General features: G+C 52.8%; 1 protein-coding gene across 3 annotated transcripts in view; it reads right to left on the reverse strand.

Annotated features, from left to right (window-relative positions):
• LGR6 (leucine rich repeat containing G protein-coupled receptor 6) overlaps window positions 1-24,984 on the reverse strand; it is a 206,248-nt gene extending 181,264 nt beyond the window's left edge. Inside the window, exon 1 of one of the 3 annotated variants that reach the window (XM_073320016.2) lies at window positions 24,640-24,984. In XM_073320016.2, the coding sequence (XP_073176117.2) occupies window positions 24,640-24,860 (221 nt within the window). In that variant the 5' untranslated portion in view covers window positions 24,861-24,984. Of the gene's footprint in view, window positions 1-11,353; window positions 11,590-24,639 lie in introns of those variants that run through there. The other 2 variants (XM_073320018.2, XM_073320017.2) reach the window with 2 other exon arrangements.
• Between the last annotated feature and the right edge of the window lie 567 nt (window positions 24,985-25,551).

Raw genomic sequence — 25,551 nt, forward strand, 5'->3', positions numbered from 1 at the left:
GATATTCCCAACCTCCAGGCTACCTACCAAGCAAGGACCAAGTGTGCCAGGGAGCTCCGAGGTCTGCCTTTGTCCCTGTGAATGACGCTAGGCCACTCGCCCCCATGCTGTGCCAGGCTAGCCCATGACGCTAACGGTTTCTGGCAGCTTTGCTGCATTGGGTGGAAAATCTCCTCGGCTCCCCATTCAGCTGCCAGCTATCACTGGACAGCATGCCAGTCTGGATCACCTCGGGTTTGTGCTGGATGGGGGACTAATGGCACTGGGATGGAATTCCTCTTTCCAGTGAGTGCACATTGTTAATAGATGACCGTGTTCTGTCCTGGGCACGATGCCCTTCAGAGATGGGGAAGAAAGCAATCCGTGGGCCCTGGCTCTGCCCCGCAGCCACCTGTCACTACCCAACCCCTGCTACCTTCTTTCTTCACGGGCTGTCTTTATTGGCTCCCAATCAATCATTTTACAGAGCAATTGAGACTGTTGCTCCGATCGAGTCTCACCTGGGCTCGTCCTGGCTTCTGTCTGAAAACACTCAAGTGCTTGGAAAATCATTGGGCCTCACGCAGAGCTCCCTGACGCTGGGCTCATGCCTGTGCTACTCAGTGGAGTTACTCCTGATTTACACCAGGGTGTGCAAAAGGGGAATCAGGACCAGTGGGGCTACTCCTGATTTACCCTGGTGTAACCCAAAAGACCAACAGGCCCACTCTATTCAGCGCCAATTCTTCCACTGGCTCCTATAATATTTTCCACGCTCTCTTCCTTCATGCTTTTATATTATCAGTAACATTTGCATGCAAACAAAATCTTGGTGACTCAATAAAAATACATCAGTCCGTTCTTTGTTACCTCAAGCCACCTGGCTGTGTCTTACCTAATAGTTGCTATGGCAGAATTGGGATGTCACCGGAGATGTTTCTACCTGGAAAGTATCTTGGTGCTATGAATATTAGGGTTGAAAGAGACCTCAGAGGTCATCTGGTCCAATTCCCTGCTCAAAGCAGGACCAATCCCCAACTAAATCATCCCAGGCAGGGCTTTGTCAAGCCAGGCCTTAAAAACCTCTAAGGAAGGAGATTCCACCACCTCCCTAGGGAACCCATTCCAGTGCTTCCCCACCCTCCTCGTGAAATAGTTTTTCCTACTATCCAACCTAGACCACCCCCACTGCAACTTGAGACCCTTGCTTCTTGTTCTGTCAAGATGGATGTGATCCACAGTAACCAGATTAGGCATCATGGACAGAGGCTGCTGCTTTTGCTGCTTGGAAAAAAGGCAGTGAAACCCCACAGACTGAAAGAACCTGTTCCCTTGCAAATATCTCTGGGGTCGCTAAACTGAAGACAACATGGGCCCGAGAAACAGCCTTGTTCCGAAACAGAGCAGCCCGCACATTCCTGGAGGAGACACCAGCAGCTTCAGATCTGAAAAAGCCAACGGAATGCGAGGGCTGCATGCATCAGTAACAATGAATTGTTCTATTGTGCCTGGTAATGGGGGAGGTTCATTAATTGCAGGGTATTTTCAAGCTAGGGGGTTTATTCTGGCAGTGGGTGAACTTTAAGGTGGGCGGCAGAGGTTCTCCAGTGCCCTCCCAAATCTGGAAGTTATGCAAACCTTTTCTCCTGAATTACAGGCCAAATCCTGAGGGCCTAACACAGGTTTGTTTATTCAGTCCTGACAGAAGCCAGTGGGAGAATGACCCAGTGGCTGGGCGTCGGAGTCTGCCCCCCTTGCTCACGTTAAAGGGGGCTGCCCCTTTAGCTTCAGTGGAGTAAGGTGGGGGCAGAGCCAAGGTCTCTTGGGCCCAGCACGAGGCAAAGACCCACGTGAAAGCCCGTGAGAAAGACAAACGAAGGCACCAGTGCCCAGGCAGCAGGGTCACACTGATACGTCGGCTGCGGCCTGTTCAGTACCAGCTCCCACGCGCCCCACTGAACACAGAGCAGACACAGATCTCTGCTGCCAAGAGCTTTGCTCCAGGTCCCGAGAGGGGCAACGCAGAGCTGCACCTCCCCACGAGCAGCTGAGGAAGGGACCGTGACTTGGGCAGCCCATTCTGCCCCGCAGGGGAGCAGTGATGTGCCCTGCCCATATATTGGTGCACATGGCTCCATCCCGCGGCCGGCTCAGCTCCGCACAGGCACAGGGGAAGGTCTGACCGTCTGAGCTGGGGCTGCAGGGCTCCCTAGACATCCTCCCTGCCTGCCCCGCACCATCAATTTAGGGGCACGAGAGACGCCCGCCACAAATCCCAAACGCTAAGTGGATGGGGCCTGCAGGTGCTCGGGGATGGGGGAGGCTCCTTGGGACCCTCACAGCTGATCCTGCTCCAGAGTCTAGCAGCTCCTACTGCTCTCTCCGCTCACACCTCATGGGAGGGGAGGGGGCGGATGCTGCTCCAGGTGGGGACACAGATGGGGCAGAGCCCCCCATAGCCAGTCCTGCCCACACAAGCCACAGCCTCAGGGCCTGTCAAGCCTGCTGCCGTTCCTCCCTCCCCCGCTCTCTGCCTGACGCCACCCAGCTCCCACTTCCTCAGGAAAACGGGCCATGGAGGATGGGACACGTTTGAAAATCAGGCAACCCTTCTGATGACTAGCTCTGTGCCCACAGTGCCCAGAGCATCGCCTCTCCCACTCGGAGAAGCTGCAGCAACACAAGGAACAAATAGAGTCCCAAGGTGCCACCAGGTGAGATCCCCAATACCGTCAGGGTCTGGCCTAGCCAGAAACCCCAGTGCCTGGCTCAGATGGCAGAGAACCATACTAGGGATGCAGGAGAGTCACCGATTCAGGGCCAGAAGGAACCATTGTGATCCTCCAATCTGACCTTCTGCATGGCACGAGCCCTGGAACCTCCCCAAGGTAACTCCCAGATCTGTTAGAAAAAAAACCCTTTTTGATTTGCAAATTGCCAGCAATGAAGAATCCACCACAATCCTCACTCAGTTGTTCCAGGGGTTAATGACTCTCACTATTAATAATGTACACCTTATTGCTAGTCTCTATTTGTCTAGCTTCAACTTCCAGCCATTGGGTCGTGTTAGACCTTCCTCTGTTAGACTGAAGAGTCCATTATTAACTATTTGGGGGTTGGAGGGGAGGGGTTGGAGCCAAGGACAAGAAAAACACTTTTATTCAAACAAAACTATTAAATAACCTATACACAAAAGTTCAGTCTCTTCCCCTGAAAGAAATGAGGACCCAAGAGTCAGGTCCCCAGACTAACACTGCTGCTCCTATTTACTGTCTTAGAGCAGCCCATTGTAAGTAACCCCGTTTCCAAAGTGGGGGAGTGATCCTATGGCCCAGCCTGCGTCCAGAGCTCTCCCTGGAAGAGAGCGGGACAGTGAGCCGGAAACAGCTGGCACTTCACTCCATTGAGCAGCAGCTAAAAAGATCCTGATGCCAGTAGCAAGGTGTAAAGGAGTCCCGTATTTCCCGCATCTTTGCCCTGGGGTAAGTACAGACTGTGATCGAGTCACCCTTTAGCCTTCTCTTAGTGAAGCTAAACAGGTGGAGCTCCTCAATAAGGCACTGCAAGAATCTGGCTAGAGGCTGATGGGCCATGGGGAGGCACAGAAAGTATTGTGGGGTGCGCTGAGTCTGCTGAGAACTCCCTGCACTCTCTCCCCAGAAGCAGCCCGGCTCAGACCAGCCTCAGGCCGCGGGTTGGAAACCCCCGGTGTTCTGTTGGCCAAGAGACAGCACGCCGGGGGAGATAAAGTCCCTGGTGCGAGAAGATCTCTTGGGTCGTCCATCCCAGCTGTCTGAGCTCAGCAGGAAGGACTCTCTGCTATTCGATGCATCCCTATATCTTATCTCACCTCAGCCACAGCTGCCTTGCTTGGTAAACAGCTCCCTTCTCTGCCAGAGCTGACAGCCAGTCGGCTCTGCACTCCCAGAAGACCCAATTCCCAGCCGCCTTGGGCTCTGACCTGCTGCAGGGGGGTTTATCTGGAGGACGCTCTCGGCTCCATCCCTTCGGCTAGCAGTACCCGGGCCAGGCCTCTCTCAGAGCTCCAGAATGTAGAAGCTTTGCCAAGCCCTACGCTCCTCTGGGGAGGGGTTGTTCGAAGGCCTGGTCGCTGGCTCGCCCTCAGGGGAGAGAGATGTGCCCTGCCCAGCTTCACGGTCATCTCTTTCTCCTCTCTCAGTGCTGCTATCGCCCCAGCATCCCTCGGCCAGTACCGGGGGCTCTGCCGGGTTCTCTGTCGGTGAGCACTTCTAGCCAAGGGCGTCTCTGTGCAAGGCCAATACTGCTGAGAAGCAAGGGAAAAACTGACGCCCCGCCACCGGTACATTGCTCACGCTACATGTGGGTGCAAGCACTGGTCAGTGTGTGTGTGTCCCCCTCTGCACCGGATTGGCAGCAGCTATGAACCTGTCCCCAGCACAGCTAGAGAGCCCGACTCCAGCTCACGCCTTTCGTTCTGGAGGTTCCCCAGTTCAATCCGTGGTGTTGGCCAACATGGCGGCCGACACACAGGCATCTCGTGGGGAGATGTGGGGGAGGGCCAGGTACCAGAGCTGCCATGGGTCTCCCCAGTACACATGCTGACCTCGCATTGACACTAGTGGGAGCCTATCGAGAGCAGAACAGCCCCCTCCACCCCCGGCTGCTATTGTAACCTCCGGAGGACAGGAGTGTGCAAAGCACTCAGCATTGGCCTAAACCTGAGCCCGCTGGAGTCAGGAAGAGTTTTGCCATCGACAGGAGCTAGGGTTGCCAACTTTCTAATGGTACAAAACTGGACACCCTGCCCTGCCCCTGCCCTGAGGCCCCGCCCCCAGTCACTCCATTCCCCTCTCCCTCCATCTCTTGCTCTCCCCCACCCTCACCTACTTTCACCAGGCTGGGCTGGGGGTTGGGGTGCAGGAGGGGCCTGAGGGCTCCTGCTGGGGGTGTGGGCTCTGGGGTGGAGTTGGGGATGAGGGGTTTGGGGTACAGGAGGGGGCTCCGGGCTGGGGCCGAGGGGTTCGGAGTGTGGGAGGGGGTGTGGGCTCCGCTGGGGTCATGGGCTCTGGGGCTGAGAATGAGGGGTTTGGGGTGCAGGAGGGGGTTGGGGGTGCAGGGTCCCAGTAGCACTTACCAAGACTCGAGTACTGCCCCAGGGTCATTTTAACACCACTGAAATGTGGCCATCTCTGGGGTGAAACACGGCAGCTGCTTAATAGCTCACAGCAACATCACATGGTTGTTTAGGACAGGAAGCTTCACGGGTTTGCTTGCCAAGGTGAACAAATTTGGCACAACACACTTGCTGCTCCCACCTCCCACTCTCCCCTTGTTCGGCCCTTCTTTATGAAGCCCAGATCCACATTCTGCCCTGCTTGCCTGTGATAGCCCCACTGAGCAGTTCTGGGGCCTGACCCAAAGCTCACAAAAGTCATTGAAAAGACTCGTGCAGATTTCACTGGGCTGTGGATTGGGCCCCCCAAGCTGGATGCACGAAACTTGGCGAAATGAGAGAGAGGCTTAAATCCCAACCATCCCAAGAAGGCTTAAATCCCAACCATCCCAAGACGGGCCGAACTGGGAGCTGGGTGAAACCTGATGCTTCACACTGCCTGCAATGTCTGATTAAATCCACCCGGTGCTGTGCGAACTGCTGGGGCACCGTGTGTGGGGCCTGTTTTCACTTAAGTCCCCCAGCGCTAATGAGATCTGAAGGCAGAACAGGGCCAGGGAAATGAAGAGCGACTGAGTGGCAAAGGCTTTGTAGTGCCATATGCCCTGTTGATCCTCTGTCGAGCAAACCAAAGCTAATTAGCATCTTCCCTGGCGCACAGGGCACCGGGCGGCTGGGGCCGGGGAAGGAATGTGTTTGGAGACGTGACTCAGCATGACAGACTCGGGGTTCTGGATCCAACCCAGCCAGCAAAGCACTGACACATGGAAAGGAGGTGTCCACAGATCCCATTCGCCACCACCACGCACTGGGAGCTGATGTTCAGTTCCACCATGTCTCCGAAGTCCTTTCCCGAGTCACTGTCTCTTGAACTTCACATTGGGGTGGCTCCCCCCCCACAGTGATATCCTGCTCCGGCTACAGATTGCATGGCAGTGCACAGTCCAGATCCCCAGTGGGATTTAGGCACCTAGCTCCCATGGGTTTCTCTTTGAGGATCTGGGCCCAGGGGCTTGTAGACAGAGGGAAACTGATGAGCAGAGCTATTCAGCAGTGGTCACTTTTATTCTGGAATGGTGTCCACGCGGGGGAGTTATTCCGGAATAGCTATGCTGGTCAATTTCCCCTGTGTAGACAAGGCCTTAGCGGTTGCTTGAATTTCCCCAAGTGGGTTTCATATTCCAGGACCTTTTGGTATGTACATTCATCCCCAATCCACATATTATAGAGTGATAAGAAGAATTTCTGCATGTACCTAGCACCTTTCATCCAAGGATCGAAGTCAAAATTACAGCCCCAAACATTCCAATATAGTACAGCCCCATGATTCCCGGGCTGCTCAAGCGTCCCAACATCAAAGGGAATGTGGACTTCCCCTCCAGTCCAACTGCACTGCCCAGCCGTGCTTCAGACACAGCCAGGACGCCACAAAGCTGGTGGCGGCAGGTCGGCCAGAGGGATAGGAACCGGCTCCAAGGCAGTATCTACCCAGCCATGAAACACCTGCGGCTGGCTCGTGTTAGCTGGCTCTGACTTGGGCTGCAGGACTGTAACACTGTGGCGGAGATCTGGGGCTTGGGCTGGCGCCCAGGCTCTGGGAACCTGCATGGAGGGAGGGTCCCAGGGCCCGGGTTTCAGCCCAAGCCCAAACATCTACATGGCAATTTTGCTGCCTGAGCCCCGCAAGCCTGCTGGCCTGAGCCAGCAGCGGGTGTCCCATTGCTGTGTAGACATACCCCACAGCCAGGGCAAAAAGAGCCAGTGTGAATCCTTGCCCTCCTGAACCTGGCCACTTTCCAGTCTCTTTCTGGCACGTTAAAGCTATGCAGGGATGCTCCCAGCTTTGTCTATGGACAATGAAAAGCGAGGAGTAGGGAGCGCTGCTGAAAGAACAGACAGGCAAGTGCAGGGAGACCCTCTGGAACCTGTTGCAACCGCGTCAGAACCCACGATCCACAGGTGGGGCTGCGAAACTTCGCACTGATGTTCAGACCCTGCCTGGCTAAGCGCCAGGTTGATGCCTGAAGAGTTGAAATAAGATCTGAGACCTCCTAGCTTGTTTCACAAGAGTCAGGGTTTGACCACCCCCTCTGCTGCCCTGGCCAAGCTCCAGTCTAACTATAGTCCATGGGTCCTTTCAGCAGTATAAAGGGTCCCCATTCACTTTCCTCACTGAAGCGGAGAGACATTGCTTTTCCACAAAGCTTCTGGCTTCCAGCCCCAAAGTGGCTGCATTTCCCTGGAGGGTGTAATGACTTCCTCTGGCCTGTAAGGGTCTGTAAGGGGAAGCAGTATAAGGCTGTTACCTCTCTTCTTCTTAGCAGGTATATATTACCCCCAAATTGTTGTTAAGACAGTTTCGAAAAAGACGTTTTAAATTAAGGAGCCCAGATCTAGGGATGAAAAGCACTATATGAGAGTTCATAGCTCACTTACAGCACGTTTCAGCAGCAGCAGATCTCAAAGCGCTTCACAAAGGAGGGCAGTATCATTATCTGTATTTTACAGGTGGGGAAGCTGAGGCACATAGAGGGATGCTCTGTGGGAAGGAGGCTATAGAAAGAGAAACATCTATGAATGGCAATAGCACGTTAGCCTAACCCGTGTGCAGAGAATTACTGGGATGGATTTTACTCCATCTGATATCATTCTCTATAGCTCGTGTTGTGGCATGTTCTCATCCCCCCATCAATAAATCAAGACCTCCAGCTTTCATGTTTTTGTCACTAATAAACCCTGAATTGTTTGAGACATGAAAAAGGAACAATGCACTCGCCCAGCAGTAGCTGGGAGACACATCCTCCCGCAGGACTGGGCATGCAAAGACATGTACGGAATTGGGAATAGCTCCGCCAGCTTCACAATTAGAGCTGGTTGAAAACCAGAATGTGCATCCAGCGGAAAATGCCCAGATTTTGAACCGTTCCATCCCAAATCGGGGCATACATTCGGGATCTCGGAATTGTTTGTGGTTTGAGATCAGCTGATGAAAAATACTGCATAGGCGCTGTTCACTGTTATAGAGCACTTTTCATCCATAGAGCTCATGCGTGCTCCAAAAATATTTCTTAAGGCCTTATGGAAACATAAGAACAGAGGATGGGAAGGGAATTCCTGGGTCCCTGAGTTCAGTCCCCCCTATCACAGGCAACCTCATCATATCATCCCATTCATAAGCTTATCAAGCTCCACCTTAAGACCAGTTCGCTGGTTTGCCCCCACTACACCTACTCGGAGTCTGTTCCCAAACCTGCCTCCTCTGATGGTTAGAAACCTTCTAATTTCCAGCCTAAATCTGCTCATGGCCAGTTTATCCCCATTTGTTCTTAACAGACTTATTGACTTTAAGATCAGAACAGAAGGGACCATCGTGATCATCTAGTTTGACCTCCTGCACGTCACAGGCCACAGAACCTCCCCCGCCCGCTCCTCTAATAGGCCCCAAACCCCTCGCTGAGTTACTGACGTCCTTTAAAGACTTCAAGTTACAGAGACTCCACCACTGACTCTAGTTTAAAGCAGCAAGTGACCCAGGCCCTACGCTGCAGAGGAAGACAAAAAAACCCAAACACCTGGGGCTCTGCCAATCTGACCCAGGGGAAAAATCCCTCCTCACCCCGAATCTGGTGATCAGCTAGACCCTCAGCATGTGGGCAAGACCCACCAGCCAGACACCTGGGAAAGAATCCTCTGGAGTAACTCAGAGCCTTTCCCATCTGGTGTCCCATCACCGGCCGTTGGAGAGACTTGCTACGAGCTGTCGTGGATGTGCCAGATGCCACTGTAGGCCGTCTCATCACACCATCCCCTCCATAAACTTATCAAGAACAGTCTTGAAACATTGCCCTTTAGCCTGCCCAGTTCTCCTCCCTCCCTGATGTTTCATTTCACATTGTATATTAGGTTCAGTTTTGACAGCCCCGATTCATTCCCCTTGTGTATGCAGCCCAGCGTGGCCTGTCACTTCATCTCAGCTGAGCACGGTGTTGCAAAGTGAACCTCTATTAAACACTAGCTCTGAATAGTGTGAGCTCTTAGCAGACTTTCCCCACTGCGCACATCGACCTCTTCCTCCCCAGGAGATACTTCCTTTCTTGTTCTCTCCCTTTGCAGCGGGCACAGCCCTGACCAGGCGGTGCTGCGCCCGGGGCTCACCTTCCCTTTGAAGGAAGGGAATGTTGTCAGTTAGCTGCCGTGGGGGGGACATTCTTTGCTGGAAACTATTCGGTCTCCCTGGGGTCTCTTTGTAGTGGGACCCGCGGCTGCTCTTATGGAGAGACGGCTCGTTCCAGGAGCGGCTCCTAACCTTACAGGTGTGTCTGACTCACTCCTCTCCCGGCGGGGTGGGGGTGGGGGCCTGCTTTTCATTTCAAAATCCCTCTGCTCTTCGAGGAGAGTTTAGGCAGCTACAGGAAGGATTCTGAACAAGGAGAAAGGGGGGAAGAACAGGGGGAGACTTGGAAACACTCCTCAGGAAACCTGCTTCTCTGGGCAAGGAGCCCAAAGAGAGCTGGCTCTGTAAGGGCCCGGCCCGCACTTGGAAAATGACTGACAGACCCGGGTCCCTGCTCTGCTCAGTGGGTTTGGCCCCCAGGACTGGCAGGGCCTTTGCAGACCAGGCTCTGGCGCCTAGCTGGAATTCAGCGTCAAGCCTCCCGGCCTGGTGTTTACCAGCGATGGGCGCTGGTACCTGCTGCACCAGCTCAGGTGGACCTGCAGAGGGGAGCCCACGGTGTCCTGAAGCCACGTCCTAAGGACATACAAACCACGCGCATGCAGACGCTGCCTGGGGGAGACAGGCCCCGAGCCCTGCTCCTTCGTCTCTCCTGCTTGAGCCAACAGAGGACCGCGTTGGTGGGAGCAGGTCCTGTGTCCCTTCGTTGTCCGGCCACCAGAGGGACAACTCACTGGCCTGCTCCCCACTCCTGACCCATCTCCTGTCCAAACCAAAACCTCAGCCAGCTTCTCTGACATCTCCTCATGAGCGTCCAGCCCTCAGCCTAAGCTCATCCTGGCCAAAACAGAGCTCTTCATCTTTCCCCTCTCCCTCCTTTCTAAGTCACCCCGGACAACGGCACCTGGGCATGGTCTTTGACTCGGTCCCCTTGCTAGATCCTCGCACCCAGGCCACGTGGAAATCCTCCCGCCTTTCCTCTCTGCCCAGCCAGCTCCGATCACCTCACACCTCGACGCCTGTGCCCTCCCCTTCTCCAGCACAATCCCTCCACAAGGCACTTGCATCCATTCGAAATGCCACACCAGAGCTCCCCGCCCTGGTTGGGTGCTTTGGCCACATCACCACATCACCACTTTTTGTGTATCCCTCCGCCAGCCCCTCACCCCGTCCCCCTTCCCTGCCACATCAAACACCACCTGTTCGTCTTCACTTTTAAGGCTCATCCCAGCCCATTGCCTCATGACTGGTTCTCTCATAGCTGCTGGAGAGATGCCCACTCCTGCCGCCACTCTGACAATGGTGCCAACCCCCAGCGCCCACTGGGAAAACTGTCCAAGAAGCACCTTCGTGCTCTTTCCCCTGGTGCCCTGCGGCGGTGGGGGGGGGGAGCGCCCCATAAACCTCCACCAGGCACCTCCTGCCTCTTCACACTCTCCTTTGCTGGGATGCAGACAAGGCTCTCGACAATGGGGCGGCAGCTGCTGTGCCCAGATCGCTGCTCAGAGTGACCCCACTGTCCCCGGTCTGTGTGTTGTAACTGCTCACTGGCCGTTGTCTTGTGCCTCCACTGTGAGCTCTCAATGGCAGGAACTGCCTCTTTGCTGCATTTGACTCTGTGGCCGCAATCCTGCTAATAAGGGCAATGGGTGGGGCCCAGTCAAGCTCCCCATTGGCCCTGGGTGCCGAGAGAGAGAAAGGAGGCTCCCGCCATCCTATTCCTCCCAGGAAGGGTTGAGGTAGCAGGTGGGGGGATGGTTTTGCTCCAGCCTCAGCTGTTGAGCGTCTCCTGGTCCCTGACTCAGGCAGGTGCAGCAGGGGAGATGTATGCACGGGCCGCCCTCTGGCACCCTGGCTTCTGCCAAAATCAAAGAGCTTTTCAAAGCAAACCCTAAACTCCTTTAATCGCCAGGTAGAGCCCCTCCCGTGAAGATCTAAGGGCTTTGAGCTCAGGGTTTTCATTGCCCTGGGCAGATTTATGAGCTGCTTCTGCAAGGAGGAAAGGGAAGGAGGGAGGGAGAGGGAAGCTGCCATGCACTGCTTACCCTGGGAGGAGGGACCAGGACAGGCTGGCGGGCAGGAGAGAGGAGCCAGGGCTGCTGGGAAGGTGGAAATCCAAACCCACCACGCACCATGCTGTTGAGAGCAAGCGGCCCTTGGGGAGCATCCCAGCTGCAGCTGTACGTTCTCCGCTCAGACCTGACCCCTGGTCCATCAGTGCGAGCTTCAAAGCCTCCGAGCCCAGATCGACTGCTTCCCCCACAGGCTCAGAGCCCGAGCTCCCGCCTGAGCCGCAAGCCCCACAAACTCACATCTTGGACTCTCGCTGCTGCAGGCTGTGTCACCATATGCCAGGATGGATGCGAATGCATGTGGGATATAATTTTTTTAAAGAAAAAAGCACAAATAATCCAATTGCCCCTATGTCCATACTGAGGGGCTAGTACTAAGCAGAACTGTGCAAAATAACCAGTTTTTTGGTTTGGTGGCTGAACTGAAAAATGAAAAAAAAAAAAGTTTTGGGTCGATCCGAAGCAAAAAAATTCCATGTTTTGGGTGCACTGAAACATCAAAAAAACCTTCATTTGAGTCGACCAAAATGTTTCAATTGACACAAAACAAAATGTTTCATTCTGAGGTTTCTTAATTTGCTTTTAACTAAAATCGAGAACGTATTGTCTTCCCGAAACACAAGTCAGAAATAAAATTCTTGTTTCTCCAGCCGAAACAAATGGCCAAAATCCACCCGAACTCGCGAATGGTTTCAGTCAGCCCAAACCTTCATTTTTCTGTGAAAAAAGGTTTCACGTGAAACATTTCTCCCCGCACTGGTACCATGCTCATTTTAGAGAAACCGAGGTGCAGAGCTTGCTCTGCTCAGAGTCACATCCATGAGTCAGTTGCAGAACCCAGATCTCTCAACTGCTTCACCTTTGCTCTAATCACTATACCACGCTGTCTTCCAGACTACACTGCATTTTCTCTACACTGGCCCACTTGCTGTCAGGGAGGGAGGCCAGTCCTCGCCCACAGACAACCCGCCAACCTGAAGCATACGCTCACCAGCAACGACACACCGCACCATAGTAACTCTAACTCAGGAACAAATCCATGCAACAAACCTCGATGCCAACTCTGCCCACATATCTATACCAGTGACACCATCACAGGACCTAACCAGATCAGCCACACCATCACTGGTTCATTCACCTGCACATCCACCAATGTAATCTACGCCATCATGTGCCAGCAATGCCCCTCTGCTATGTACATCAGCCAGACTGGACAGTCCCAACGTAAAAGGATAAATGGACACAAATCAGATATTAGGAATGGCAATATACGAAAACCTGTAGGAGAATACTTCAACCTCCCTGGACACACAATAGCAGATTTAAAGGCAGCCATCCTGCTGCAAAAAAACTTCAGGACCAGACTTCAAAGAGAAACTGCTGAACTGCAGTTCATTTGCAAATTTGACACCATCAGCTCAGGATAAACAAAGACTGTGAATGGCTCGCCAACTACAAAAGCCATTTCTCCTCCCTTGGTGTTCACGCCTCAACTGCTAGAAGAGGGCCTCATCCTCCCTGATTGCACTAACCTCGTTACCCCTAGCCTGATTCTTGCTTGCATATTTATACCTGCCTCTGGAAATTTTCACTACATGCATCTGATAAAGTGGGTATTCACCCACGAAAGTGCATGCTCCAATAGGTCTGTTAGTCTATAAGGTGCCACAGGACTCCTTGCCGCTTTTACATATTTATTGGTAGTGGTCAACAATGTAACCAAACTGTCCCTGTCTGTGCTGTATTCTGTTAATTCAGAGATCAAAAGGACATCTTAACATTTAAATGAACTGTAAAGATAGGATATCACTGTATTCATCTGTCTTTGAAATGTATAGCAAATGATCTGCAAATGGTGGAAGAACAGATAATTGCCTTATGTTCATCAGTGGAGATAATTACCGGCGATGCTTAGGAAATGGGTCCACTTCAAAGTCCCCATGAGGCCTATTGCTCGCCAAAGGACTCCGAGCTGTCAAAGAAGGCCTGAAACTGTACGAAAAATTGCTTGGGTCCTGATCCTGTGATCTCAGATCTGCCTGAGGCTTCATGCAGGGGAAGCCGAAGCCATAAGGACTGAGATCCCAGCTCTGACTGGATTGCCCTGAAATATAAACATTGGACTATAACCAATGGACTATTTCTGAAAGAACTCTTGGCATCTACAAAGCTCACCATCTCTGCTATGAATCTGAAGCTCAAGATTGTACTTATGTCTGTATGTACACTGATCTTTTAACCATACTCTCTCTCTCTTTTCTTTTTTAATAAATTTTAGTCTAGTTAATAAGAATTGGCTGTAAGCGTGTATTTGGGTAAGATCTGGAATATTCATTAACCCGGGAGGCAATGTGGCTGATCCTTTGGGATTTGTAGAACATTTTTTATACAATGAATAATATTTTCAGTAATCCTCATCATATTTGATTTGGGTGTCTCGGTGGAGGCCTGAGGCTGGGTTATTTTAAGGCAGTGGTTCTCAAACTTTTGTACTGGTGACCCCTTTCACATAGCAAGCCTCTGAGTGTGACCCTCCTCCCCTTATAAATTAAAAACACTTTTTTATATATTTAACACCGTTATAAATACTGGAGGCAAAGCGGGGCTTGGGGTGGAAGCTGACAGCTTGCGCCCCCTCCCCCAATGTAATAACCTCGCAATCCCCTGAGGGGTCCCGACCCTCAGTTTGAGAACCCCTGCTTTAAGGGAACTGTGTTGTTGACTTCTGGATAACCAGTAAGGTATTATAGAAGCTGTTTTATGCTGTCTTGGTAAATCTAAGTATTGGAATATCCACCAGTTTGGGGGATTGTCTGCCCCATTCTTTGCAGTTCACTCTAATTGAGTGACCTCAGTTGGCTCCCCTTAGGACTCCGGTCATACAGAGTAGCATCCAAACCATGCTAGGTGTTGTATTTATGGAAGATAAGGTCCCTGCCCCAAACAGCTTCCACTCCAGGATAAATGAGAGCTACAACATCTGCGGGAGTGGTAGGATAAGCACACAACAGGGAAGGAAATAAGTGTAGATGGTTGGAGAATGGGACTTTTATCCCACATTTCAAAATCTTCTTTTATTCCAAATTGGGACCAAATACAAAATCTCTCAATTTACAGCGGAACAATTCTGAAATATTTTGTTTCGGAAATATCAAAACAAAAATTGAAATGTTTTATTTCAATTATGTTGAAACATAAAATAATAATCTCTAATATAAAATATGTGTCAGTATAATATATTACGATTAATTAAAAGTTTAGGAAAGGGTGTTTTTTTTTAAAGTGAAAATGAAATGAAATCAGAATGTCAGAATGGAACAGAATGAAACAAGAAAACCAGAACAAAATACTCCTTTTGGAGTCAAACTTTTTTTTAAAAAATCCATTAAAAAAATTCATTGAAATTGACATGTTCTTGCAAAACATTTCAATTTTGACGGAGTTGCATTTTCTGAGGGAAAACTTCTGTCAATTTTTTTCGACCACTTCTAGAAATTAGCTCACCCAACAGCTGAATTGTTAAGTTTATGTCTTGCTACAAAAGTCAATTCAGAATTCAATTCGAGCATTTTCTTTGAAGAATTGGTGATAGTCCGTGTTTCATGGAGACTGATCTCTTGATTGTGCAACTCCTTGGCAAATTCAGCATCTTCCCATCATGCCCCCTGCTAATTCTCCCGCATCCTGCCTGATCCATTCAGGGATATCACAAGAAGAGATGGGCAACATTTTTCTGACGGCACTTTTCTTCGCTGGCTTTGCAGATCCAGATAATCTAAAACACGGTGCGAATTCATGTCAAATTCGCCAAATTGTTTCAGTTGAAACAAAACAGTGTGAAAAAGTCAAAACATTTCAATGTTTGGACTCAAAATGACTTTGTTTCAAATTTCACATGCATTTTATGTAGTTAGTTAAAAAGGAAAAACCCCTCAGAAATGAAATGCTAACTTTTGGATTGAACTACATTGTTCATTTGACCTCAATCAACTTTTTAAAAACTTTTTCATTTCCCCGAAGAATTCAATTTCTTTCTCTCCCTCCCCCCGCTCCCAATTTTTCAGTTCAGCCACCCAGTTGCCGAATCGGTTATCCTCATCCCCTACCTGCAGCAACTCATGACTGTGATTGCGGGGGATGGGACGGTGGGACTTCCCCAATTCTTTGGCAGCCAATCAGCACCTCCCAGAGTCTTGAGAGCCGCCCTAGACCAAACCCTTAGCTAAATGCCAAGCTGCCAGGAGCTAAGAATCCTGGCTACTGTATGGCTGATGAGGGAATCACTTGAGTCCTAGTTGATAAATAAGGCCATTTAGAAGCACATGCCCAGCAGCTGTGGTTTTGGGGTTATTTTTTGGTTCCTCTTACAAGCCCACTTCCCAGACAAAGGCAGATCATTAAGAACAAAAACAAATCTATTGGCTTTGGGGTAGGGGAGACAGAATGAGAAACGACAATGTATTTCGGGTTGGTTTTGGTCTAGGCTCTTCAGGGAGTCAAAACAGCTGAAGTTCATTATCTGTTTATTACCAGTCATTGCCTTTGAAGGCGGGTCTCCCCCCGCAGCCTGCCGCGCTGCAGGGCTGGGAATGGCAGGCCCAGTTCGGTTTGATTCAAGCTGCTTTGACCCGCCGGGGCGCAGATTTCCGCAGCTGCCAAGATCCCCCTGGCATTTCCCGATGCTGCCAAGGTCCTTGGGCACCACAGATGGGCAAAGAGCATCTTCCCACGGAACTGCACTCCACAGAGCAGCACAAGGCAAGAGGGCCCGGATCCTCAAAGCTCTTTAGGTGCCTAAGATGCAAGACTCAGACACAAGGCCCACGTTGTTCCTCTGTGCGCCCAGACAACCTGCCCTTCCCTGTCATAGTATCATAGAATATCAGGGTTGGAAGGGACCTCAGGAGATCATCTAGTCCAACCTACTGCTCAAAGGGGGACCAATCCCCAATTTTTGCCCCAGATCCCTAAATGGCCCCCTCAAGGATTGAACTCACAACCCTGGGTTTAGCAGGCCAATGCTCAAACCACTGAGCTATCCCTCCCCCCAAAGGCACAGAGGCTTCTGATCTCCTAGGGTCACTCCTTGGTGATGACAGTTGTTGCTCAGAGGTGTGCAGAGGGCATGGGCTGGAGGGTGTCTGTTTTCATGGCCAGTCCAGCCAATCGAGGCGGGGAGACTGATGGGTCATTACAGCCACTCTGATGCCTGGTCTCCAGAGGGCAGGCAGTGGCCGCAGCATATTTGAGTGCTGATTACAGCAGAACAGATTATAGACAAACCTGCTGGCGACTGTTCGTTCAAACACACCGGGGAATGCCAGCTCGAGCACGCTCCTTCCCCTTGCCTCTGTCCTAACGTCGGAGCCCACAAGTTGCACCGAAGCTCAAATGCATCCATTTCTAATGCTGAATCCTGCTGTCATGCTTGTATATTGCACTGTGACAATGAGTAAACGCACATTGTCCAATCAGGGAACAGCGTCAAGGATGCCTGACCTCCGAAACTAACCAGCACAGCACAAGTTAGGAAGAGCCACAGTGATCTGCAGGCCAGCTGGGTAAATTTATGAATCCATTTCCAATGAAGAATGCTGCAATCTGTCCGTTAACGCGAGAAGAGGTGCTGTCCATGCAAAAACTTACAAGAGGTAAATGATTTGCTCAGCTCTAGTAATTTATCCTAGAACATAAGAACAAAGCAACAAATCTGCCCAGTCTAGTCTGCTATCTAAGTCTCCTGATTTAAGCGGGTGTAGAAGCAGGTCTCATGTGGGGTGCCAAGAATCAAACACCAATTTGGTGACTGAATCAGAAACAGAATCCAGCTGTCCTGACTCCCAGGCTGCTGTTACAAGAGGCCTTCCCTTTAAACTCATGCAGTAGGAAGCTGAATGTGAATGTGAATCCTTCCTAGCAGCAGGCAATAGGACCCCCTGGGACTGCGCCACAAGCAACCCACATCAGACTCACTTTAATCAATACTGTCTGCAAGACGGTGAGGCTCTTTGGATAATACAGATAACTGATGCAGCATTTCTACCCACTCAAAGGTGGGGATTTCTTATTACCCACCCCCAGCACAGATGGGGAGCCAAAAGCACAGAGCCACTGGGGGACTAAGCTAAGGGGACACAGCCGACAGTGGCAGAATCTGCACTAGATCCCAGCTCCCTGTCTAGTGGCCTACCCACTAGATCCCACTGCTTATCTTGTAAACTGCCCATTACATCAGAGATCTAGTGTTGGCTCAAGGCCCTGGGTTTAAGCTACATGACTCCCATCGAGGTCCCTGCATTTGTGTGCATGCTTGGGTGTGATGCACGGAAAATGCTTTTCTTCTGCGTCAGATTTCACTCCTTTCTTGTCCCAGAGGCCCTATTCTGGGGCTGCGTATGAGTTACTCCCACTGGAGTCAAGGGGACTTACTCATATCCTATGGGAGGAGAATCCAGGCCCCAGCACTCAAAAACATTCCTTTTAATTCCTTTATAGCAGCCACACCTCACCTTGCAGCCAGGCTCCCAGCGCAGGTCTCGTTTCCATAGGGAAGGCTGCAGAATGAGAGACTTACGGATTTCTGGCAGCATGAGCCCAGAAATGGCATTTCCTGACCCACCCGGGGACAGGAGAAAAGCTCACGCACAGAGCCAGCCTTTCAAAGGGTCACATGCCCTCTGGTTTCCTCAGCAGCCTGACCCACTCTGATTTGGATCCGTGGCTCTGCAGTAGAGGGATCATACCTCTGTGCAAACTGACTGAGCTACACACTGACAGGAGAGACAAAGTGGATTTCCGGACGCTCGGGAAATCCTGCCTTGTCATGACTCACGGCAGCATGTGTGTCGCTATCTAGGGTACTAATCTGGGCCCCATTACAGTAGTATCTGAGGGCCCGGGTTTACCCTAACACGCTCCTGGGCAGCAGGGCACTGCTATTACACCTATTGTACAGATGGGGAACTGAAGCCCAGCCAGGCTAAGGCACTAACCAAGGAGTCTATTGCTCTTCCGGAAATTGAACCCAAGTTCCCAAAAGCCTCGGCAAGTGCCGCCCCCACTGGCCCATCCTTGTAGTCGCCAAGCGACCCCCGGCCCCGTAGCGTGTTATCGGCATGTCTGCACTGCGGCGGGCAGTGACTCACGCTAGCTCGGGGACCAAGAGCAGTGCAGCCACGGCGTCGTACTTGGGCGGCTAACCCGCGCTGCGGCCCCTGCTGCTGTAGCTGGAAAGTTAAGCTCATGGCTGTTTGCGTGCGCTGTGGGCACGTCCCCGACGTCAGTGCTGACAGACTCCCAGTGACCGGGGAGACCGCGTCAGGCCATTCCCGAGCTCCCGGGGCACATTAGCACGAGCTGGGGCCCGTTTCCATTTTGCTGTGGGAAAACCCTTGGCTATCGGCTCCTTACCAAACGTCAGAGTGCCAGCAATGTGCTTGGGCTGTAATTGCCCCGGGCAGAGGCCAGAACAAGGCCTCGGCACCACTTACGTCCACACGCCTATTTACCGCTTCTGGGCTTAGGTGACGGCGAGATTGGAAGCAAAGACCGTCTTTTCGTTCTGTGTTTGTAAAGCCCCCAGCACCGTGAGGTCCCAGTCCACGGCTCAGGCTCCTAGGTGCTATAGCAATGCAAATAGGAAACACCGATACGCCTTGGGCTGGCCCGCCGGGCAGGGCCGGCTCTCTCCTGGTGCTGCGAGTAGCAAAAAATGAGACAGTCCCTGCCCCGCACCGTCTTCACAAGCTGCCCCCAACAGCTTCACCCACCTGCGTTTGGGAGTGGGGTTTGCATTAGGTCCGGAGCCCCAAGCCCTTCCCTCTGTGGGGGGCTTTCCCTTCCCCGCAACACTCGGTGCTGCATTTCCCCTTCAGGGAGCAGACAGGCAGCCTATGCTCAGGCCAGTGCTTATGCAACCTGTTGGTGTGGCTAGAGGCATCCGTGCACCAAATGGCTACTGCTCTCCCTCCCATCCCTGTTCCCTCCCCCTTCCCCCCCCCCCCCCCCCGCAGCGGCCCCACTTCAGGAATTCCTGCTACGTGCGAGGTGGGCACTCCTCAGTGGTAGTCAAATTAGTCTAGGGTCTTCATTTCACCTCTAACAGCTAGTCAGGCCCCGGCAGCTCGGAGCTGGAGTGATTGGCTGTGTGTTAGCAAGAAGGCCGTGGTTTGGCCTGAGTCCTATTTGTTTCCCCTCTAAGTACCATGGGAGCTTCCCACTGCATACACAGCCCGTTCCTGGGAGGACCAGCGAGGAAATGTTTACCATCCATCAGGGGAACAGTTCTGTGGTGTACTGGAAACTGGTTAAAAATGACAAGCTGTTCTGTGAGATGTGAGGGATTCCTGGTCCTGCTCACAGGCAAGGGGGCGGTGAGGGAAGCTGTGGACTTTGGGTCCACCAAGTCAGTCAGCAGACAGCCCTTGGAAAGAGTCTTTTTAAAGCAAAGTGGGGTGAGTTGGGACTCGCTCCTCAGGGAGCAGCCTGTTTTGTCTCTCTCTGTTTTCAGGTTCTCATGCGTTATCGGTCTGGATTCTGAGAAATAAAGCAGGGTTATGTTGCAACCCTCCAGCGAGAGTGTTCACGTGTTTATCTCGGGGTGCATGGCGTGAGCCTAACAGCCTCTCCTTGCAGACAGGCTGAGGCTGTGTTTCTGTCTCAGCAAGGTCTTGCCAGGCAGTACGTTCACCACGTTTCCTTTCCACAGCCAATGAGAAATCAGCAGGGGCAAGTTATTCAGGGAGGCTGGAAATCTCGTCTACCTCTGTTTTCCAGCCAGCCCTGCGACAGGGGGTTCGGCTCGTGCAAGCCAGGCTTGGTGGGGCAGGGGAAGGTCCTATACAAAGGCCACCCCCTTGGGCGGAGCTGCTCCTGAGAGGGGGTCTGGCTTCTTCGCTGGGGCTAGTACCCAAAGGGAGCAGGCCCTGAAGGGGCGCGTCACCTCAGCAGGGTGGCCCGCTGCAGCGCAGGGCAGAGGAGAGGAGTTTGGAAAGGTTTCACCGCTGAGCTGGAGCGGGATGATATCTCCGTGCCAAGCCTCTACTCCGGGGCATAGCGTGGGATGACTGTGCCTCCAGGGGCTGGCACGCCCCCGTGGACTTCCCCAGGAGAGCTGGGAGCTGCCCGGAGGCTCTTGGCCAGATGGGGCGCATAGCCTTCGTGTTGGGGGCAGGGGCAGGACATCCTCCTCTAATGATTGAACGTAGAGAAACAAGCCATGCCCCGAGCCCCCCTCCTCACTGACGGAGGGGACAGGCAGACCAGGGCCTCCATGCGGGAATACACCCCACTGGCCAGCCGTACGTTCTGGGCTTTGCCCAACCTTAGCCGCAGCGAGAACTGCCCATCCCCGATCCCAGCCCTGTTGCTGGCCAGCATGGGCGGCTGATGAAAACGGGGAGGAGGGGGAATGCAAACTCAGGCGAGGTTGCTCCTGGCAGCAGGTTCCGCTTGAGGGATGTGACGAGGGGGTCCCCAGCTTTCCCTGCCCGGCTCCCCACGGCCCTGGAAGCAGCAACTGCAGAGCCGTGGGTGGGAGAACCTCAGAGAGCCTTTCCCATGGCGGGGAGAGGGCAGCGACGGTGGCGGCAGGGCTTCACATTCCCAGCAGGGCTGCTAAATTCCAGACGCCTGCTCAGAATCTCTAGGCCAGCTGAGAATGCGGCGGGGAGCTCCCTGCCCCACTCCCCATGGAGACAGCTCGGGCAATGAGAAGGCTTCTGTTTGGGGGGCCCTCAGAGATGCCACTAAAGCCCACGGGGGGCTGGGCTCCATGCTGCACCCAGGGAGCAGTGCTGCGATGGTGGATGTGTGGTGGTGGGTGGTAGGGTGATGGCACTGGGCTGAATGGCTGTCCCGGGCGGCCTGAGTTCAGAGAGGACTTTGGGGGAGATGAGGCAGGCTCTAGCCTGCCACCTGAAGGCCAGCACCAGGGCACTGCGTTTCTCCAGGAACTTGGCGGGGCAGAGACCGAGGTGGACTGGCCCCTCCCAGATCACCAGGCGAGCTTTCCCCCTCTGCAGCTGCTGCTACCTGGAGCAGCCTCCATCTAGCTGCCTCGGCTATCGGGAAATCAGGCTGCAGCCTTAGCCTTTCTCCCCATCACCCCGCTGCCACCATCCAGGAGCGGGACTTGGCAATCCCCATAGCAAAGACACTGCGAGAGACGGAGCTGTTGAGACGGAACAGCTAAGAGGACACAGTGGGCTGCCAGTGCTGACTCCCAGGCCCTGCTTTGATCGCCTTCGAGATGAAACATTTTAGGGATGGGGGCAGGACCTCAGACTCGTTGGTCCAGTTTCTCACCCTGCTGTCTGAGACGGAGAGCCTAATCACCTGGGGTTAATATAAAAACCCCTTAGCGTTGCCCTAGCCCCATTCCTCTAAGACAGTCAAATGCTCTGCAGAGGTGAACAGAATTAGTCTCATTATACAGGCAGGGAAACTGAGGCACAAAGCGGCGCCGGATAAAAGGTCCGAACGTTGGGTGTTGAACAGAAAACACCTGAATCTATGTCTAGCCACTCAAATGAGCCCCCTGAATTTTAGCCCTCAGGGCTCTCCCCAAAGTCTGGCCACTTATTTAGGTGCCTCAGTGTGGACTGAAGCCAGAAACGTTCACAAGGGCCCGGCCCAGCCCCCCCCCCCCCCCCACAGCCCGTGCCAGGTTTTCAAGAGAGCTCGATGTTGCTGAGCAGTTTGGAAAATCTGGCTCCACGTGTGGGTGCTGAGCCCTGGAAAATCCGGCCCTCAGTGACTTGCAGCAAAGCAGGTTACCCAGTGGCAGAGATGGGAGTAAAACCCAGCCCCCCCTAGTCCCCGACTGTAGCCACGAGCCCAGGGCATCTCCCATATTTACATTACAGGGTGTCATGTATTAATTTACAGGCTAGGCTCCGCCATCTGAAGCCTTTTAATCACGCAGCCAGCTTGCTGGCATTCTCCCGAGTCTCTGAGAGGCAGCACCAAGGGGCCAGACACTCTAGTCCCTCACATGATGGGGCCTGCAAGGTAAGTGCCAATAACTCCCCCAGACTGGCTTTGCCAATGGGGTGTTGGGCTCGGGATGTTACCATGCCCGCACGTTTCCTCCAAACTGCTGTCAATGGCGCCACCCCATGAGCAAAGTGGGCTAATGTTCGTACCAGGGAAATCCCTCAGCGAAGGGGCGAAGCAGTTAAAAAGACAATGACACCTTGGGATGGGCAGGATAGAAACTGATCGGCACAGCAGGGAAACAGCAGGACGCCAACAGTCAGGGGAAAGACTGACCTCATCCAGAAACAGCCTGGTTCTCAGAGGTGCTGAGCCACCTGCCGTGCCTGCGGGGGACCCAGTGACTATGACAATCAGGCCTAAAATGTCTTCACAACACCCCACAGGCTGCAATCCTCACCCCACTGCAAACAGCCGCCACATCAGCATGCCCACTCTGCTAGCGACTGCCCTGCTTGGCAGGGTCCTTCCCCCAGGGACCCTGCACTCCTCTGATTAATGTGGCTAAGGAGTTATGGAGAGTCTGACAATCCTATTAGAATAATGTTAGCCACCTACGTGACCCGGGCGGCGGCTAGTGCAAAGCGTGCATGGGCTAGCAGAGGCCCGGCAGCACCCTCCCTGCATCTACTGAGGAGGGGACCGTGTTCCTACAGAGGTTCTTAGCAGGAGAATGCACAAGTCCTGAAATGAATTAAAAGATGGAACGGGTCCCTGATGGGGCTTTACTTTGCCATCGCAATAGCACTGGTCTGCTGTGCTTACCATCCACCGCCCTGGGGACGCACGGGCCAAAGCTGGCATCCCTCATCCTGCAGTGCTTGTTTGCAGACAGAACCCCAGCTGGCTGCGAGGTGCTTAGGGTGAGATGCTTCTGCTGTAGGAGACACCTGAGGGTGACAGTCATGCTGCAGGGTCCCCACCTAAAGGTACATGCACCTTGCACTAGGCGTCTCCCTTGTATTTCCTGCTCACCGCTGAAAAGCATCCATTCTGAATGGGATCCCACACAGCCCTTCCCACCTGACTGCCAGTGAGAGACAGAGACACTGCAACAGGAGGGCTGAATGCCAACTCTGCCTCGGGCAAAAATGGACTGGGGAGAGGAGATGGCACCCTTCTCTAGCACCTTCCATCCAGGGCTCCCAAAGCACTTCACAACAGAGGGTCAGTATCATTATCCCCACCTCACAGAGGGGGAAACCGAGGCAGCAACCTGCCTGAGGAAATCAGTGGCAAAGTCTGAAATACAAGTCAGGGCTCCTGCTTCCTTCCTAAGCCTGTTGTTCTAGGCAATAGGCAAGACTGCCCTCTGCACTGACCGGGGTGCTCAGCATAACCCGCTGCTGTTTGCCAGGTACACAGTATGGTTTTTATGTTGACTACATTTCTCTGGCAGCCCTTCAGCTCTGTCCCTAAATTCAAAAGCCAAGCTCCTTCCCATCCTTTCTGCAGCACAAATTGTGAATACAGCTACAAAGTGTCTTTCCCAGAGAATGCCAAAGCCGACCTGTCTCATGCAGAGCAGGGCACCCAGTGGAGGTACCCAGCTGCCCTTCCAAGCCCTCCCTTGTAGAGCACAGGGAAGTTCTCAAGAGGGCAGGTTAGTCCCAGTCCTCTCCACAACTGGGACGTAAGCAGAGTGGAACCACTGGGACCATCCGTGGCGCTAGAAGTCAACCCTGCAAAATCCTCTTTGAACTGAGCCCTGTTGGGTACCCTGTGGCAACAGGGCTGGGCCAGCGCTTGGAAAATTAAGATCTTTGAAGTGAACCACCTGGTGAAACTTTATTATCCGTCTAAAACAGACAATTCCAACGCTGCTGGTGGCCAACCCAAACTGAAAGCCCCCAAAGCCATGGGTTATCACAGCCACTGAAATGTTTGACAGAAAGAGCCAGGACAGTTGGCGGTAATTGCTCAGTATAAATACTCCATTATGCTCTCAAACAATCAGAATCTGCCCAGCAAACCAGCTCCTCTGATCCGTTGCAATCAAGAAGCAAAGCATGCATAACATCACAGTATAAACAGCATTATGCAGAGGGGCATAGGGAGGAGGGGGGAGTTGGCTCAGCAGGTCCTGAAATAATAGCTGCCTTTTGGTTTTGTTTCTAATTTGCGGGAGAAATTTTATATCAGCAAAGTGTGGCCCCAAATTCCGAGCCCAAGCAAGCTGCAGCTGATTCTGGGGTGGGGGTGTCTATCCTTGTGCCCCAAGGACAGCCCTGGCCCTGCAAAGCAAATGACAGTTTGGTACTTACAGGTAAGCTGTTAAGGGGCTCAGGCTGACAGGGACTTGGGAGAGTCCCAGCTCTGAACAATCCACTGAGAGCATTATGCCATCTTCTTCACAGTGGCACTGAGGCGGGCATGCTGGCGCAGCACCTGGGTCCGTGGATGCTGCCTGGAGAGTGGCAGAGGAGGACAGAAAAGTGCACCAGAAGAAGAGCTTGTCCATCTTGGTCACAGCTGCAGCCCTCATGAGCTGGGTGAGGGTGGCTTGCACTGGCTCTGACTGCTCGGACAGAGTCTGACTTCTCAGACCCAGCAGGCACTGGATTCCCTGCACTCCTGAGTGTAGTAAAGATGCAGCCAGTGAAGGGGAGGCATTGTTGAATGATCTTGGTTATTGGGTTTCACGGGCTGGGCAGGGCAGGGGCGTGAGAGCCTCGGAGAGGAGGAGCTAAAGGAACTTTCTGCTCTCTCCCTCTCTCTCCCAGAGAGCTGGCAGGAATTTCATTCAAAGAGAAGAAGAAGAAGAAAAAAAACACCCCAACTAATAAAGACCTGTTTGTAGCTCCGGGACCCATGCTTTGTTTTGCAATGTTTTTGTGGGGTAGCAGTGCAGGGGCAAGGAAAGCCGACTCCTCCAGGAGAAAGTAATTTAAACGGGTTTGATCCTGCCCCAACGGCACTTCAAACACTGACCGGTATCCCTGAACCATGCCTTTGGAGGCACACGCGCTGGGGCTGGCTCCCTAAACCCAGCCTTCAGCTGGGAATTCAGGGGTTAACATTCAGGGGGATTAGTCTGAATAAGCCATGCTGTTGCCACCCAAAAACTGCACTGCTATCTATCTATCTTAGGTACTTCTATGGCTCCATCACCACAGAGCACCTCTTTACCCTCCACACCCTCCTGGGAGGCAGCGCAGTGTACAGATGGGAAACTG

This window comes from Lepidochelys kempii, chromosome 21 (assembly GCF_965140285.1).
Source record: "Lepidochelys kempii isolate rLepKem1 chromosome 21, rLepKem1.hap1, whole genome shotgun sequence".
In the NCBI taxonomy this organism is placed as follows: Eukaryota; Metazoa; Chordata; order Testudines; family Cheloniidae; genus Lepidochelys; species Lepidochelys kempii.